The sequence below is a fragment of the Homarus americanus genome, unplaced genomic scaffold (assembly GCF_018991925.1).
Source record: "Homarus americanus isolate GMGI-L3 unplaced genomic scaffold, GMGI_Hamer_2.0 scaffold51826, whole genome shotgun sequence".
Lineage (NCBI taxonomy): Eukaryota > Metazoa > Arthropoda > Malacostraca > Decapoda > Nephropidae > Homarus > Homarus americanus.
The window spans coordinates 234364-250755 of record NW_024747794.1 but is presented as its reverse complement, the minus strand read 5'-3'; the positions used below and the strand labels follow the sequence as shown (position 1 = coordinate 250755).

Sequence of the window (16392 nt, the reverse complement as noted above, 5' to 3'; positions counted from 1 at the left end):
TATATATATATATCTCGCTTTGTTTTGCGTTGCCTTTCTTTGCATTCAGAGTGGGGAGAATCATGCAGAATTTCCTGCAAATATTTCGCCAGCCGAAGATTTAAGATTTTCTCTCACACACACACACACGTTGACAACTTTTCACGCGTTGGTGTACCTTTCAGATAAATAAAACACGTCACCCCATTGTGTTATGTTATGACACCTGAAGTATTTTATTAGATATGCAACGACATTTTTAGTAACATTTGATGAGCTTTTCTATACAGTATGTTGATAATAAATAATAGTAATACATCAGATAATCCTCTTATCATACGTAATATGTTATACTCCTTAACAATCACAAGTGAAGGAAGTTACAGTATTACATTATATTATTCTTAAAAGTACGTAACCAAAGTATTAACCACACCAGTTAATAAAAGAATTCAATAATAATTAAAATACGAAATAATAGATGAAGATAGAGATAAGTAAATTATTAAATAGATGCTGTACTAAGGAAGAGAGACCCAACATTACCGGCGGTCAAATAAAAACGGTCCTCAGTCACACCAAACAAAGTATCTGCGGTGTAGGTCGCAATAGCTTCCTTGACAAATGAATACAAGACTGTCCCCTCCCTTGCCATCTGTCTCCATCTGTTGGGTGTCGCTGTGGATATACCAGCTGGCAGGCTCTATAAAGCGGCTGTCAGGTGTTTATAAAGTTGAAGGTGCTCTACTTCCCTGCTAGACCTACCTACCTACCTACCTACCTCCCACCCTGGCCATTTGAGGAAGAAGGGGCCTATTGCTCCTTATTTGCCGCCTAATGTTCGTCCTTATGTCTCTTGGTCATATTTTATTCACGAGGCGAGTACGGTGATGAGTGCTTCCTCCTTCCCCCTCCTTTATTCATGACGAGGAGAAGGAGGAGGAGGAGGAGGAGGAGAAGGAGGAAAAAACTACCACACACGATGCCTTCCTTTTACCGCGGCCATCTCTTCACCTCTACCCAGCCCGCCTCAGGTATTCAGGGCGATATGTTGTTTTTCACTCTCTCACACCTCATAAACAATGGTCCCTCGTCAACCTTTCCACTACTCTATACATTACCATAATACTCACGTCGTTTACCTTACAACGTTGACTGTTTACATTGTCTGGATAAATAGTTGTAATCCAAGCTGAGAAGACTTTGTTTTTTCACACACACACACACACACACTCACACGCACTCACACGCATACACACACACACACGCATACACACACACACACACACACACACACACACACACACACACACTCACACTCATACACACACACACACACACGTGGATTTGTTTCTCCAGGAAGGGATCAGGTTGTGTTGACAGCCAAGATAACATAAGAAAATGTAAGCTATAATACTTAGAACGTTGAAACCTCCAGTAACGTTTTACGATTACCGAGTTCCTTCTAAGCTTATCGAGTTCTATTAAGCTTATAGAGTTTATTTTAATCTTATAGAATTCCTTTTAAGATTATCTAGTTCATCTTTAATTTTGTTATCATTTTTCTGTCTCGTTTTTTTTGTATTTTTTTCAGTAAATTTAAAACATCTTTGTCGTCAAAAATTGTTCATGAAGTTTTAACCAGCAGTATCTTATATAGGCCTGGCGATACAGACAATTGATTGACCTCTTTACATAACGATGAGAAGTCAACTAAGGTCAGGAGAAAAAATAAATTAGTGAAGAAGAAACTGATATATGGATGACGATGACGGAAGATTTATTTCCTATATTTTTTTCCCGGTAGGATTTTTTTTATTTCTTCAGTGAGCTATAGTTCATCTCTAGGACTCGTTTTATGGGGTAATATCTCTCTCTCTCTCTCTCTCTCTCTCTCTCTCTCTCTCTCTCTCCACACCAGTCTTCCTTACACCTACCACCACCACCACCACCTATCACTACCACCATCCTTTCACCACCACCACCATCCTTTCACCACTACCATCATCACCACTACCTCCCGCCACCCATCACTCATCACCACCAACCATATCACGACCACTACTACCATTACCAACACTACTACGACCACCATCACCACTACCACCACCACCATCAATAATTCAGAGGAGATGGCCATATATCACCCAAAAAGAGATGGGGTTTTTACAACAGTCATATATGGTTCCTGTAAACACGACAACCAGCGTGGAGGAGGAGAACTATAACAGCTTATTTCTACAGCAAGATATATTGTAAACCATGTAGGCACTGTGTAAACCTGTTTTATATAGTGTCTCCCTGGTTTACACAGTATATCCTTTGTTTACACAGCGTTCCTCTCCCCTCCTCCTTCTTCCCCTTCCTCCTCCTCCTCCTCCTCCTCCTTTATTGCAATCCTCCGTTATGTTGCTTATTTGAGAGGTTTAATGTAATTTCGATCATGATATGTTTATATATGGTGAATTAGTTAAACCAATTAGAAACGTTCTTAAATTAGATGGGGCTATTAGCCTTTAAATCCAGGACCCAGTTAATGTGTTTTTGGTAAATGAACTAATGATTACGGTATTGTAGACGATCATCATCCTGTGACCTCCATCTACACACACACACACACACACACACATACACGTGTTTATACATACATACATACATCCATCCATACATACATACATTCATACATACATACATACATACATACATTATAACACTATCTCACTTTAACCTTTATAAGCACTAGGAAAATAAAGGTGTGGTATATAGATTAAGTTGTTTATATTTGGTAGTGAGGGAGAGTGATGGTAGGTAATAATGGTATGGTAGATAAGTCATGGTGTATGGTTGATAAGTTATGGTGTATGGTAGGTAAGTCATGGTGTATGGTAGATAAGTCATGGTGTATGGTTGATAAGTTATGGTGTATGGTTGATAAGTTATGGTGTATGGTAGGTAAGTTATGGTGTATGGTAGATAAGTTATGGTGTATGGTTGATAAGTCATGGTGTACGGTAGATAAGTTATGGTGTATGGTAGATAAGTTTTGGTGTATGGTAGGTAAGTTATGGTGTATGGTAGATAAGTTATGGTGTATGGTTGATAAGTTATGGTGTATGGTAGATAAGTTATGGTGTATGGTAGATAAGTTATGGTGTTTGGTAGATAAGTTATGGTGTATGGTAGATAAGTCATGGTGTATGGTGGCTGTTTAAGATGCACTATAATATAATAATTCTCTCTTATAGAACACATAGTAATAAAAGCATCCACTTAATATCATACAAGGACAGAGGCATAAGATAAAATTTTAATTAATGATTTTTTTTTTTTTAGAACGTCAAATGTATAAGTAAGGTTCACTAAATACACCAACATGAGGAAGGAGACTGTTATTGTTTGGTAATAAAAGTGACTCTCCTATAGGGAAGAAGCAGCAACCTAACCATTCTCACTAACTATTAATACTCAACAAGCAATAAGCGTCATAGGTAATGGAGCTCGACCAAGATCATTTACCTTGTGAGCGACCCTTTAAGTGAGTTTTTTTTTCTCTTCTTCTTCTCCTTGTTCTTCTTCTTCTTCTTCTTTTAGAAACTCAGATACAGACAAGTCTCCATAATTACGTGGTTGGCACCAAGATGCACCTCTCTCTGGTGTGGCTACCCTCCCTCAGGCTACCTCCTGCCTTCCCACTGGCCTCCTCTTGTGTGTGTCTTACGTTAACACTATTTCACATGGATTGTGGGCTTCATTATCCTTAAATCACCACCACCAACAAAAACAACATCAATAATAATAATACTACTACTAATAATAATAATAATGTAAATGTTATTATTATTATTATAAAAAAATACATTCTGTGTTCCTGTGCATTTCCATGGTTTTGAAGACCGGGGGCTGAAATTTGGTAGGGAGTTGTGGGTTGCCTGGGACTAGTTGTGCACCGTCTCCAGCCCCTCACCTCATCATTGAAGGAGAAATAAACTCAGTCAGCGTATCGTTACCATGGCAGCATGAAAATCGAACTGGTGAAATAGGTACCGTAAATTAATGTAGTCATCCCTGGAAACTGTCTCGTGTCATCGTTTTCCTTAACCCCCGAATCATTACCGCTATTTTCACTGGATATTAAAATCTTAGTGGACCTTGTTACGTGTTGCTTAAATATACCGAATGTGATGTAAATTTGTAAACTTGTTAGTTATTTTTGAGACAGACAGACAGACAAAACCGAGAACAATATCCTACTCGCAGTTGCAGGCAGGGTAATAAACTACACGTAACTGCAGTACTTGTGAAATTATGTAGGTAATCGCCGCAGTTTTGATAACCAGATGTTGTTAGTGTGCCATGTAATTATACCTGCAATCTCCTCTCACAGTAACGTTCTCCTGGACGTTCAGTAAGCATACAGGTGAACATCGGGGTCCGTTCCCAAGCAGGTGAACACAGGTGAACAACAGGGTAATTCCAGAGGACTCATGAACACACAGGTGAACAAAATGCTCTGTGTAAACGGTTTCCTGGATGATGGATGACCGCCTCATTACATGGGCTTCGGACTCAATGCAAATTAGCGAAGAATTACCTCCATCTACTCTCTCTCTCTCTCTCTCTCTCTTTCTATCTCTGAGTAAGTTCTTATTTCCTTATTTATCTCTTTCGTTGGATGAACCCTTGAATTTGCACATATCATAGAAAAGGAAAAGAGAGAGAAGCAAAGGAAACAGTTAAGACAGAGAATAAGAGACAGACGTAGAGATAAACAAGAAAGGGCGACAAGTTGAGAGACAGACATAGAGAGCGAGAGATAGAAAGAGAAAGATAAAGAGCCAGAGAAAAGGTAAATGAGGGACAAGTGGAAAGACAAACAGAAAGGGAGAGAGAGAAAGAGAGGGGAGGGGGTGTCGGATACACCAACAAAAAGAGAGCGAAGCATTTTCTGTCTCTAAGGCCTAACAAAAGGTGTGAGGTGAACTCTTCCATAATTACTTCCTCCCTCACCCCCCTCTCCCCCCTTCACCTCTCATTAAAGGGTCCTCATCCCCTTAATTAATAGCGGCCACACTCTGGGGTTTTAATGGGTCAGCCTTGGATGGCATTCTCTTGCCTCTACAAACAATACCTTTCCTGGGTGAATCTCTTCTAAAATGACTCTTTTATTTTTCATTTTGTTCATTTAATTTATGTGAATCTGGACGTGTTGGTTCCGAATTCTCAAAAGTTCGTAAGTCAAGTTTATTTTCTGTCGTAAGACCAGCGAGGTTATCCTAAAACTATATCTTGCGCTTGTGAGACCTCACTTAGATTACACAGTTCAGTTCTGGTCACCGTACTGCAGAATGGATATAGAATCCCTAGAAAGAATTCAGAGGAGAATGACAAGACTAATCCCGGGCATTAGGAACCTTGAGTACAGAGACACGTTAAATTATCTTAATTTGCATTTCCTCGAGAGACGTAGAGTGAGGGGCGATATGATCGAGGTGTATAAATGGAAGTCAGGGCTGAACAAAGGTGATATAACAAAAGTACTCAATCTATCCAACCAGGAGCGAACTCGTAGCAATGGTTTTAAATTAGACAAATTTAGATTTGGGCGGGAAGATAGGTGAACATTAGTTTGGAAATAGAGTAGTGGATGAATGGAACAAGTTACCGAACATCATCGAATACTCTGGATAGCTGGATAAGAGCGATAGGGGTTGGTTGTAAACGGGACTGCCCAGTATGGGCCAATTGGCCAGCTGTAGGTTCCTCCATTATTAACGCTGAGTTTAAGTGTAACCTCGACACCATCTTGACCCTAGATCAAAGACTCAGTTATTACAGTACGACATTGTTAGTCTACGTGATACATTAAGTTCATCTGATAAAGGAAAAGTATCACGTACTTTTTTTAGACTTTTGTTTTTGTCTTAGAGTCGTTGAGAAAGACTCGAGTAAGCATCTGTCGGTTATATTACATACCGGTAATATTATAGTGTGAAAAGAACTTTAGAAAAAAGTGAAATAGGAGTATAATATATGTATTTACTCTCCCATTATTCTTTTGTTTCATCTTATCAGTTCCAAGACGAAATCCATATATAGGCACAATGGTTTGAGAATTATTAAGAAATACAAAGTTTCTCTGGATTAATGAATGTTATTGGATCATGTCATTATTGAGGAGCTGAAGAACTTTTGAGAAAGAAATAAGGAAAAATAAAATCTATTTCCTTCTTTACTTCATATTTTTAGTTCAAAGACAAAATACAGACACAGTACAGGTGCGAAGGGTTCATAATTAACTACTAAAAGCTGTTAAATCCGGTCATCTTGTACAGGTAAACAACAGTCACGTACATATTTTTCCTATGTCAAAAGTGCACACTTAATAAACTCACTCCCTGCTATGAAGCAAACAAATTATTTATCAACAATTCTATTTTGAAGTACTGATGATTATTGCTGATCACCTCGCAGCTAAACTATAGAAAAATAACTAATTGCAAAAACTGTTGGTAATTACACAGGAGGATTTCCAGACCCTGGTGATTGAGAGAGAGAGAGAGAGAGAGAGAGAGAGAGAGAGAGAGAGAGAGATGGCCGCCACTAGTCACCTCAGCCTCTGTAGTGCTCCTCGTGTTCTCTTTGTGGCACATTATCTACGTCCGCTATTACCTCGCTACTCCCTTCTGTTTCTAGTTTCATTGTGTTCAGTTATTGTACCAGTACACGCGAGGGATGGCCACTCTCAACACCTAACAGAAGGAATCCTCAGTGAAATATTCGTCGATAGATAACATTTCGGAGTTTTTTCTTTAAATTAATATTTCCTTCCATGCTGTTCTTTCATTTCCTCCAAGACAATGAAAACATGATATTTTGAAAGTGAAAAGAGGTTACATAAACCTGACGAGCCGACAGGAGCAGTGAAGATACGGCACATTAAACGCCGGCACTGCACTCTACCGCCTTCACTTCCCCAACTATAAATTTAGGTAAATATTTACAGCTTGGAGAACTGTGGGTGTCCTGGGATAAAGCCAGTGACCCTTACGATAGGAGGCGAGCATTCAACCACCGCATCTCTTATACTAATTTTGCAACTACTGTTATGATTACCAATATAACAATACTGTTATTGGATACGACTTTGATTACAATAAAAGTAGATGTAATTTTGTTAAGCTTTCAATGAAATCGTAAATAAACATACGTCTTTCTCGCTAATGTTTACCTCAACTCCCTAGGGTAATTGCCCTCGGTAAAATGTTACTTTAGCAAAGTATTGTTACCTGTTGTCACATACAGGTAACTGTAAGCGATGTTGATGAACCTGTAACCTAGGAATTTTAAATGACCTTGAATGTCTATATCTTGTTATAAGACATAGTTGATCCCCGCTTGCTAGAGAGACAAGGAGGGGAGCTTCTCGTGGGTTACTGTGTCGCAGCAGGATGCCGCCTTCTGCACGGGACGACGAGATCAGGCACGCGTGATTACCTTCGTCAGGGTAGAATGAGGAAAAAATACACACATGAATAACTTCTTTCAGGAGAGTATGTGGAAAAACATATGTCAATGATGGTTGGTATCTGAGACTTGACAGAGGAAAAAATAGGACTGGGACATGTACGAATGTTAAGATGAGTCAGACAAGTTTTCTTCCCATACTTGAGCCTGAGGGATATACCGGGCTAAGTATTGTGGATTTATAAGAGTAGTTTTCATTTCAACGCTAATTTTTGTTTTCTTTACGGCAAATATCGAGGAAGGCGGAACATAAATATTGATATTCTGACAGCGACTACGACGACAACCTGCAGCATCAGCATTAACTTATTGTGTATTACAGGTTCTTAATACATCACGGCCGATACATAATAGGCGCCCGGCGTGCAAACTCGCTAAAAAAAAAGATACCTAAATATTCGATTGGGGAAGGCTAGACGATTGTGCCGATGTGAAAAAGAAAATACGAAAAAAAAGGAAAAATCAAGGCTATGGGGAGTTCGTCAATCGTACGGTAAATGTTTATTCTGGTCTAACAAACATATACAACTCGGCTCACAACATTACGACATCAGACACTTGAACCTGTTGCCACCTATCACACGCAAGGTGGAATAGGACTGGTACATCATTTTTTTTTTTCTCTAGGATTAAATTTGTGAAGTAGATAGAAGACTTTATAACAACACTTAACCGGATACCAAACAAATGAATAACTGGAATACAATATCGTAATCTCACTCTTGATACTGTGTTTCGTTGATTAAAGCAGATCTGTCTGGTTAAGTCTCCCTGTCGAATCTGTCCCCGTGCAGAACAAAAAACCTATAGAGATCTTGTGAATTATTTCGTTGTTGTTTTTTATTTAATAATGGTAAACAGAACAATCTCTCTCTCTCTCTCTCTCTCTCTCTCTCTCTCTCTCTCTCTCTCTCTCTCTCTCTCTCTCTCTCGACAAAAAGTCCCATAAAGATAACAATAAACTCTGATATTTTTTCTCCCAACTCGCTCTACTTTTAAAGCCCCGAAAAGAAATCGTGTTGACTAAAGATTGACATTTACGTTGTTTACTTATTCCCTAATTGAAGGTAAACGTCATATTTTTATTCTTTATTGTTTTAGTGTCTATAAAATGGACAAAAATTAAAAGAGATAAAAAAATCATAAATATCTCCTAAAACTTATTGAATAAAAAAACACAAACACAATGTCTAGTGTTTGGCTCGTAAAAAAAATGAAATTTCTCATAAATTTACATCATTTACCATAATATAAATTCAGCAAACTACAAAACTGTAAAGTCCACTGAGTCATTAGTTCAAGTTAGTAATGGTCGATTCTGTATTTTTCTTTTGTCTCTTTTTTTTTTTTACAATAATAAACCATAATTGAGAGTCTCGGTACAATTACATATGCTGAGAGGAAGGCGAACTTGTGTCCCCCACCGAGCAGGGAAAGAAAGTTCCTGACCAGTGTTATCTTGTGCACAAAGCCAGAAATAATGTGAGAGGGAGAGTGTTCACTTTTGCCTGGACACACAGGGCTTCATCTCCACGTACTGTGTTTATTACTACGTGAACACACAGGGCTTCACCTCCACGTACTGTGTTTATTACTACGTGAACACACAGGGCTTCATCACCACGTACAGTGTTTATTACTACGTGAACACACAGGGCTTCATCACCACGTACTGTGTTTATTACTACGTGAACACACAGGGCTTCACCTCCACGTACTGTGTTTATTACTACGTGAACACACAGGGCTTCATCACCACGTACTGTGTTTAATTACGTGAACACACAGGCTTCATCACCACGTACAGTGTTTATTACTACGTGAACACACAGGGCTGTGTTTATTACTACGTGAACACACAGGGCTTCATCACCACGTACTGTGTTTATTACTACGTGAACACACAGGGTACTTTATTACTACGAACACACAGGGCTTCATCACCACGTACTGTGTTTATTACTACGTGAACACACAAGGCTTCATCTCCACGTACTGTTTATTACTACGTGAACACACAGGGCTTCATCACCACGTACTGTGTTTATTACTACGTGAACACACAGGGCTTCATCACCACGTACTGTGTTCATCACCACGTACTGTTTATTACTACGTGAACACACAGGGCTTCATCACCACGTACAGTGTTTATTACTACGTGAACACACAGGGCTTCATCACCACGTACAGTGTTTATTACTACGTGAACACACAGGGCGTACAGTGTTTATTACTACGTGAACACACAGGGCTTCATCTCCACGTACTGTGTTTATTACTACGTGAACACACAGGGCTTCACCTCCACGTACAGTGTTTATTACTACGTGAACACACAGGGCTTCATCACCACGTACAGTGTTTATTACTACGTGAACACACAGGGCTTCATCACCACGTACAGTGTTTATTACTACGTGAACACACAGGACTTCATCTCCACGTACAGTGTTTATTACTACGTGAACACACAGGGCTTCATCTCCACGTACAGTGTTTATTACTACGTGAACACACAGGACTTCATCTCCACGTACAGTGTTTATTACTACGTGAACACACAGGGCTTCACCTCCACGTACTGTGTTTATTACTCGTGTGTACTGTGTTTATTACTACGTGAACACACAGGGCTTCATCACCACGTACTGTGTTTATTACTACGTGAACACACAGGGCTTCACCTCCACGTACTGTGTTTATTACTACGTGAACACACAGGACTTCATCTCCACGTACAGTGTTTATTACTACGTGAACACACAGGACTTCATCTCCACGTACAGTGTTTATTACTACGTGAACACACAGGGCTTCATCACCACGTACAGTGTTTATTACTACGTGAACACACAGGGCTTCATCACCACGTACAGTGTTTATTACTACGTGAACACACAGGGCTTCATCACCACGTACTCTACATTGCCAACTAAAACACAAAGGTGACCATATTCTTCTTTAACGCCCGCCCACCACTAATGGTTACCCTTCATGTTACTAATAATTAATCCCTGACTAAAAAAAATAGAACCCTCTTTATTGTTGACAAGAATTACACCAAAGTGATGGTTGACCACTACAACGTCAGGTCGGGTGTGGAGCCTTATTGGGTCAGTATAACGCTCTAATGAAAAGTCTTGTATTACACAAATCAACTCTCCAGAGTAACTCTTTGAACATATTGCTCCAAAACCATTATTCAACCAAGTGCGTTAAGTCGAGTAGCAGGCAGACATAATTTAGTCTAGTGGTCATCTCTTATTCCTGTGCGCGATAAATCTGTGCCAAAGCTACTTGCTAAATGTAATACAATACTTTCACCATAACGGGGACAAAAACATATCACAACCTATACTTCTTAATGAGTAATTCTTTATTACCGAAGTCGTGTATAATCCAGGCAGACACACACATCGTCCTCCAACACAAGTAGGATCCAGGAAGCATTGATACGGCTTGAGCAGCAACTCAAAAAGGATTTGCTGTACTTGGCATGTTGCGGCCACTTACTGAGTTGGTCGTCAATAGCGTGCGAGGGAAACTGTTTGGCAAGGACACGTCCCCCGAGTGGACGATGTTCTGAAGCATCAAAGTGAATTGGTCCAAGACGAAAAAGGCACCATTCCACACCCCTCACTTTCCAGTACATTGCTGACGGAAGAAAGTGAAGAGGTCAAAGCCTTCCTTCTGAATTTGCTGTCTCCTCACACCAAGGTATTGATGCCAAGACTGAACAACTTGGGAGTGTGGTAAGTTAGCTTTGATCGTCCTTGGAGTGAAGCCATCCAAAAGGATCGTCTTTCGGAAGCAAGAAACACTCCATAAAACAAGATGGATAGCAATCATTCCGTACACCTACAAGATATGAATGTTCAAACAAGACTTTGACTATGATTCAGGGAAGGTCTCTTTATTTTTGTCAATTTATGACTCATGTATGAAAGCTGCTGTGGAATGGCCTGGTTATGTTCACGGATGTCATGTACTACCAAGACGAAGAGGACCGTAGCGTCGAAGATGCAACCTTGACGATACTGAGCAAACATTGTACTTCCTAACTTCTCAACTCTTGGAGACGAGGATTGTCAACGATGACTATAGCAGGTGAAAGGTGGGAGGGTGTACGTCATTACAGTCTACGGTGATCACTTTTAAGGATTCAAGATCTCGCGGCAGACCATACTGTGTTGTATTCTCTATAATGTTGGTTGTATTGACCTACTGTGTTGTACCTTACCGTGTTGGTCACCTTCAACACGTATTACTACACCTATGGGGTCTTCTAATGTCTACGTTGTCATGCTTGTCTTGATAATATATAATGAACATGTTAGCTGTTTAATATTGTCAATTTTATTTTTATTTTTATTATTATTATTATTATTATTATTATTATTATTATTATTTCTTTTTTTTCTGCTATTATTTCATTGTTTACTATTATGATGGATATTAATATTATGCTAGCAGTAATATAATTATTTTACCACATTTATCAATATAATATTAACCATGGTTGTGTCTCTTACAGACGGCACTGAGCGATGCGCGTAAGGTCACCCTCAGGACGGTCAGCCTCCGCTCCTCCGGCAAGTACAAGTGTGAGGTGTCGGCCGACTCCCCGTCCTTCCACACCGAGTACCTCACCGGAGAGATGCTCGTTGTTGGTAAGTCTTACTGTATCAGTGTGTGTGTGTGTGTGTGTGTGTGTGTGTGTGTGTGTGTGTGTGTGTGTGTGTGTGTGTGTGTGTGTGTGTGTGTGTGTGTGTGTGTGTGTGTGTGTGTGTGTGTGTGTGTGTGTGTGTGTGTGTGTGTGTGTGTGTGTGCCAACACTATATGTATGCAGGCAGTAGATAAAGAGGATTATTGAAACCTATTGTAGCGTTTGGTTGGTTAGTATTAGGTGACACTGTAGTGGTATTGTCAGTGTGGGCGCTCGTGGATACACTCACTGCGGAACATAAACACACAAAAAAGAAACGCATAATGATGAATTTATTGAAGAAACAAAGACCACAACATTACACACGTGTATATAAAAGAGAAAAATCTTCAGGAAAACCATAGTTCTACTGATTGAATAATGAAAAGGACTTTAACATATTTAATGTTATACATATAGTTTAAAAATTACAACAAGGTCTTTTGGTTAATTGTGACAGGTGAGTAAGACTGGCCTGTGGGTGGTCAGTCAGAGTTCCTATCATGATCAACTAATACGGAGAGAAAATATTACAATTACATAAAGACAGACAGACTCAGACATCCTCCCCCCCCCCCTTAAACCAGACTTGTGGTGAACTATTTTGCAAGAACAGAATGCAAAAAAAACTTAGTGAATGTTAAGTTTCCCTTCAACAACTGACAAGTAACACTTAGGAAAAACACTCATATTCCGCCAGACAGCAGATGCAGCCTCACCACCACCACTATCCCACAACTGGCTTGCTTAACGAGGGCAATTTTATCAAAACTACAGTGTCGATTCTACCGTCACTGGGAGAAAATTATCATAAGTGTATTTGAATGTGTGGAGGGAGGCGGTGGTCTTAGCGGGTACGCCTTACTAAGCTCATAAACCCAAATTGATTGGTTATAGTGTCCGGTCCTTGTCACCTCTTATCTGCTTTAGGCCTAAGCAGCGCTGGTGACAGAACAATCTGGCCGTCCATTTACATAATCTTGGTGTGTGTGTGTGTGTGTGTGTGTGTGTGTGTGTGTGTGTGTGTGTGTGTGTGTGTGTGTGTGTGTGTGTCGTAATGGTCCTACAATTTGCTCCTATCACTTATGACGTTTCTACCTGAGCCGTGATGACGCTGCAGGTGGTAAGTCGTGGGTTCAGACACACATACGCAGAAATGCGTATTTTAAAGTCTCTTCATTTCATTCTAAAATTGATTAATTGGAATACTTTCACTGAAAATATATAATTTATTCGAACGTCTGGTAATATCAGCTAACAAACCATATACTTCACACTTATGAATTAGCATATTTTAGTTATTATATTTTGGGTTTTAAGCGTCTTATAGGAGCCTCGCGAGGTGAAGTATTAGGGACTTGTGTATAATATGTGTTGGTGCGTCATATGTGTAGTGGCCCTGTTGTGTGAGGTGTTGTTGTTGTTGTTATTATTATTATTAGTATTAGTATTATTAGTATTATTATTATTATTATTATTAGTATTATTATTATTATTAGTATCATTATTATGCGTCAAGGCTTCCTACAAGACACCTGCCATTGGTCGTCTTGTGTGGGTGAAATATCTTAATCATCTTACGTTTAAAACGACTTTTCAAAACTAAAAGAAATTGCATTAAAAACTTAGCAGGGACGGGTCAAAGGGACTAAGAGTTGCGTAAAAAGTTAACTGCATAATGACCTTGTTGATAGGACCGAGGAACTGACGTAATTACTTGCTTAACCACTCAAGGCAAGTTTAGTCGAAAATTCTCACTAGACTGTAATTAGTGAAGCCTGTGTATGTGTATGTGTGTTTTTGTCTGTGTTTGTTTATTTGTGTATGTGTTTCTTTGTTCATACGTTTTTTACTAGTGTGTGTGTGTGTGTGTGTGTGTGTGTGTGTGTGTGTGTGTGTGTGTGTGTGTGTGTGTGTGTGTGTGTGTGAAAATTCTTAAATCACAAACATAATTAGGTCATCTTATTTATCAATACCTTACATAATATATCATCATATCCTGACACGATTATTGAGTCACCTCTCCCCACGTCACCATTCACTCCATCAACTTGTACTTAGGAAAAAATCAAGATTCTAATTTCTCTTGAGTTTCTTTGTGTGAGGTGAACGAAGTTAAGGAACACAAGGGCGACAGTGAAGTGAGGGAAGAGTCATTGCCAAATGTGTGGACTGTGATTATTTTAATGTACTTATTAAATCATGAGGACTCTGAAATAGATACATTCAGAACCTAACCTAACCTACGCGTCTTATAAAAAATTTCTTGAATTATTTATATAAAAAAAATCATTTGAATTTACATAAATATACATTAAAATAACATAAAGTATAATTTTCGCCTGGATATGAGTGTAAGAGGTGTTTATACAGGACTATATGGGTTTAGAAACAAAGTTAAGAGGTGTTTAGGACAATCGTCGTATTTATAAAGAATCGTAAATGAATTAACATGATATTGTGTGAGTAATGTACAATATTGCTTATTGTAGAAATAATACAGAATCGGTCAAGACTTGGGATTAATATTTAGAAACGAGGTCTCTAATGTAGCCTGTGATGGATTAACCTTGGAGAATAATTAACACCGTGCACTTGGGGAAATTAATAATGGACAGTAATCTTTGCGCACTCTTCATGAAATTTTATCGTCATGAATTGTATTGAAAGTTAATGGTTATTCATATGAGAAAGACGTGTCACTGTAAAACGTGTCACTGTAAAACGTCTGTAGTCTTCCCCTTTCCTAGTGGGTCCTTCGTGAAATTCTGACGAGTGAGAGAAAATATACTGTATCTTAAACCTTCAATACACAAGGAGGCAGCATGGCCGGCACTGCACTCGACCTCCTTCACTTCCTCAGTTGTAAAGTTAGGTACCCATTTACAGCTGGGTGGACTGGAGGCTGAACAACTACTGTTAGAACAGACTGTGTGTGTTGCATCCACCCGGTCGCCTCCCCAAATGTAAACTTACAGTATATAATTTTTATATTCCTTAATATATGATGTGTAATTGTATGTTACTAAAAGGTTTTAGTTTCATTAAATGTTATAGCTTTATGATGTAATTTTCGGCGAGGAAATGGAGCGTGTGTGTGTTAATATAACCAGTGTCTGATAACCAATTTCCAAATAAGTACTATATGTTTTCCTCCACTTGCAGCCTTTCCTTGCAAAGTGAGTTACTTCATAATATTAAAATGCAGGTAATTGAATCATAGATCATCACCTCACTTGCTTTTAGCAGCGATAATTACATTCACTAGTCTGATAAAGATGTGCCTTTACTCTCCCTTTATTACAACTGAGCACCACACTGAGGGCTGTTGCTCGTACCGCCCACCCACGGAACCTTCAAATTTAACTTATTACTACTATTACACTTAAAACAACCTTAATGTCGTAGATGTTGGTCTTTGAGAGTTTCTATATATGAGAAATCCACTTTGAAATATGCATTCATAGTCTGTAATCTTTCTAAAGTGTTCAATGCTTCTGAACTGTGGGATGTCTTCAGGTACTGTACGGAGCAGAGCCAAGTATTAAAGATTAAAGTCAACAAAGGAGTTTTTTCTCCGAGTGATGGCCTACAATTACTGTTCACCATGTACAGACGGATGCGGTGGCCGAGTGGATATAGTTATTCGTTTCTTGTTCGTGATAGCGGCTGCCCCTATCCACCCAACTGTCAGTAGTACCTCCTTGTGTACCGAAATAAAAACTAATATTCAGTTGCTGCACACTGTCCTTAATGGGTTGTCAGGCCTATGGGACCCATTCTCACTGTGTCCAATGATTGCTGTTCAGTAAATAAACGCTACAGGAGTGTCATGCTGCGAGGCTGGCCATCAGTGAGGGCAACAGAACCTGCAGCTATCTGGACGGATAACAGTTCAACGTAAGACTTAACACAGTTGGTCTCAGATCATTGTCCGTGACTGTAAGAGAACTTAACTCTGATCCTGACCACTGATCCTTCTTTTGTGGAGTTTCCTCATCAACTTGAAATTTTTTCCTCCTTAAGTAAAATGAAAAAACAAAACACAATTGAGAAGCACCATGACTAATAACAGTCAACATACCCAAGTGCATGACTCTCACCCGCCTCGCCTCACCTCACCCATGTAATTCTTTCACTATTAATTGTTTGGATTTTGAGGCGTAAAAATAAAATAAAAA

At 39.2% G+C, this 16392-nt stretch overlaps 1 protein-coding gene across 1 annotated transcript in view; it reads left to right on the top strand.

Annotated features, from left to right (window-relative positions):
- The window catches only part of LOC121879858 (cell adhesion molecule 1-like), a 94559-nt gene that overhangs the window by 58235 nt on the left and 19932 nt on the right, over positions 1-16392 (top strand). Inside the window, exon 2 of the mRNA XM_042386644.1 lies at positions 12041-12176. Within this exon, the coding sequence (XP_042242578.1) occupies positions 12041-12176 (136 nt within the window). The remainder of the gene's footprint in view (positions 1-12040; positions 12177-16392) is intronic.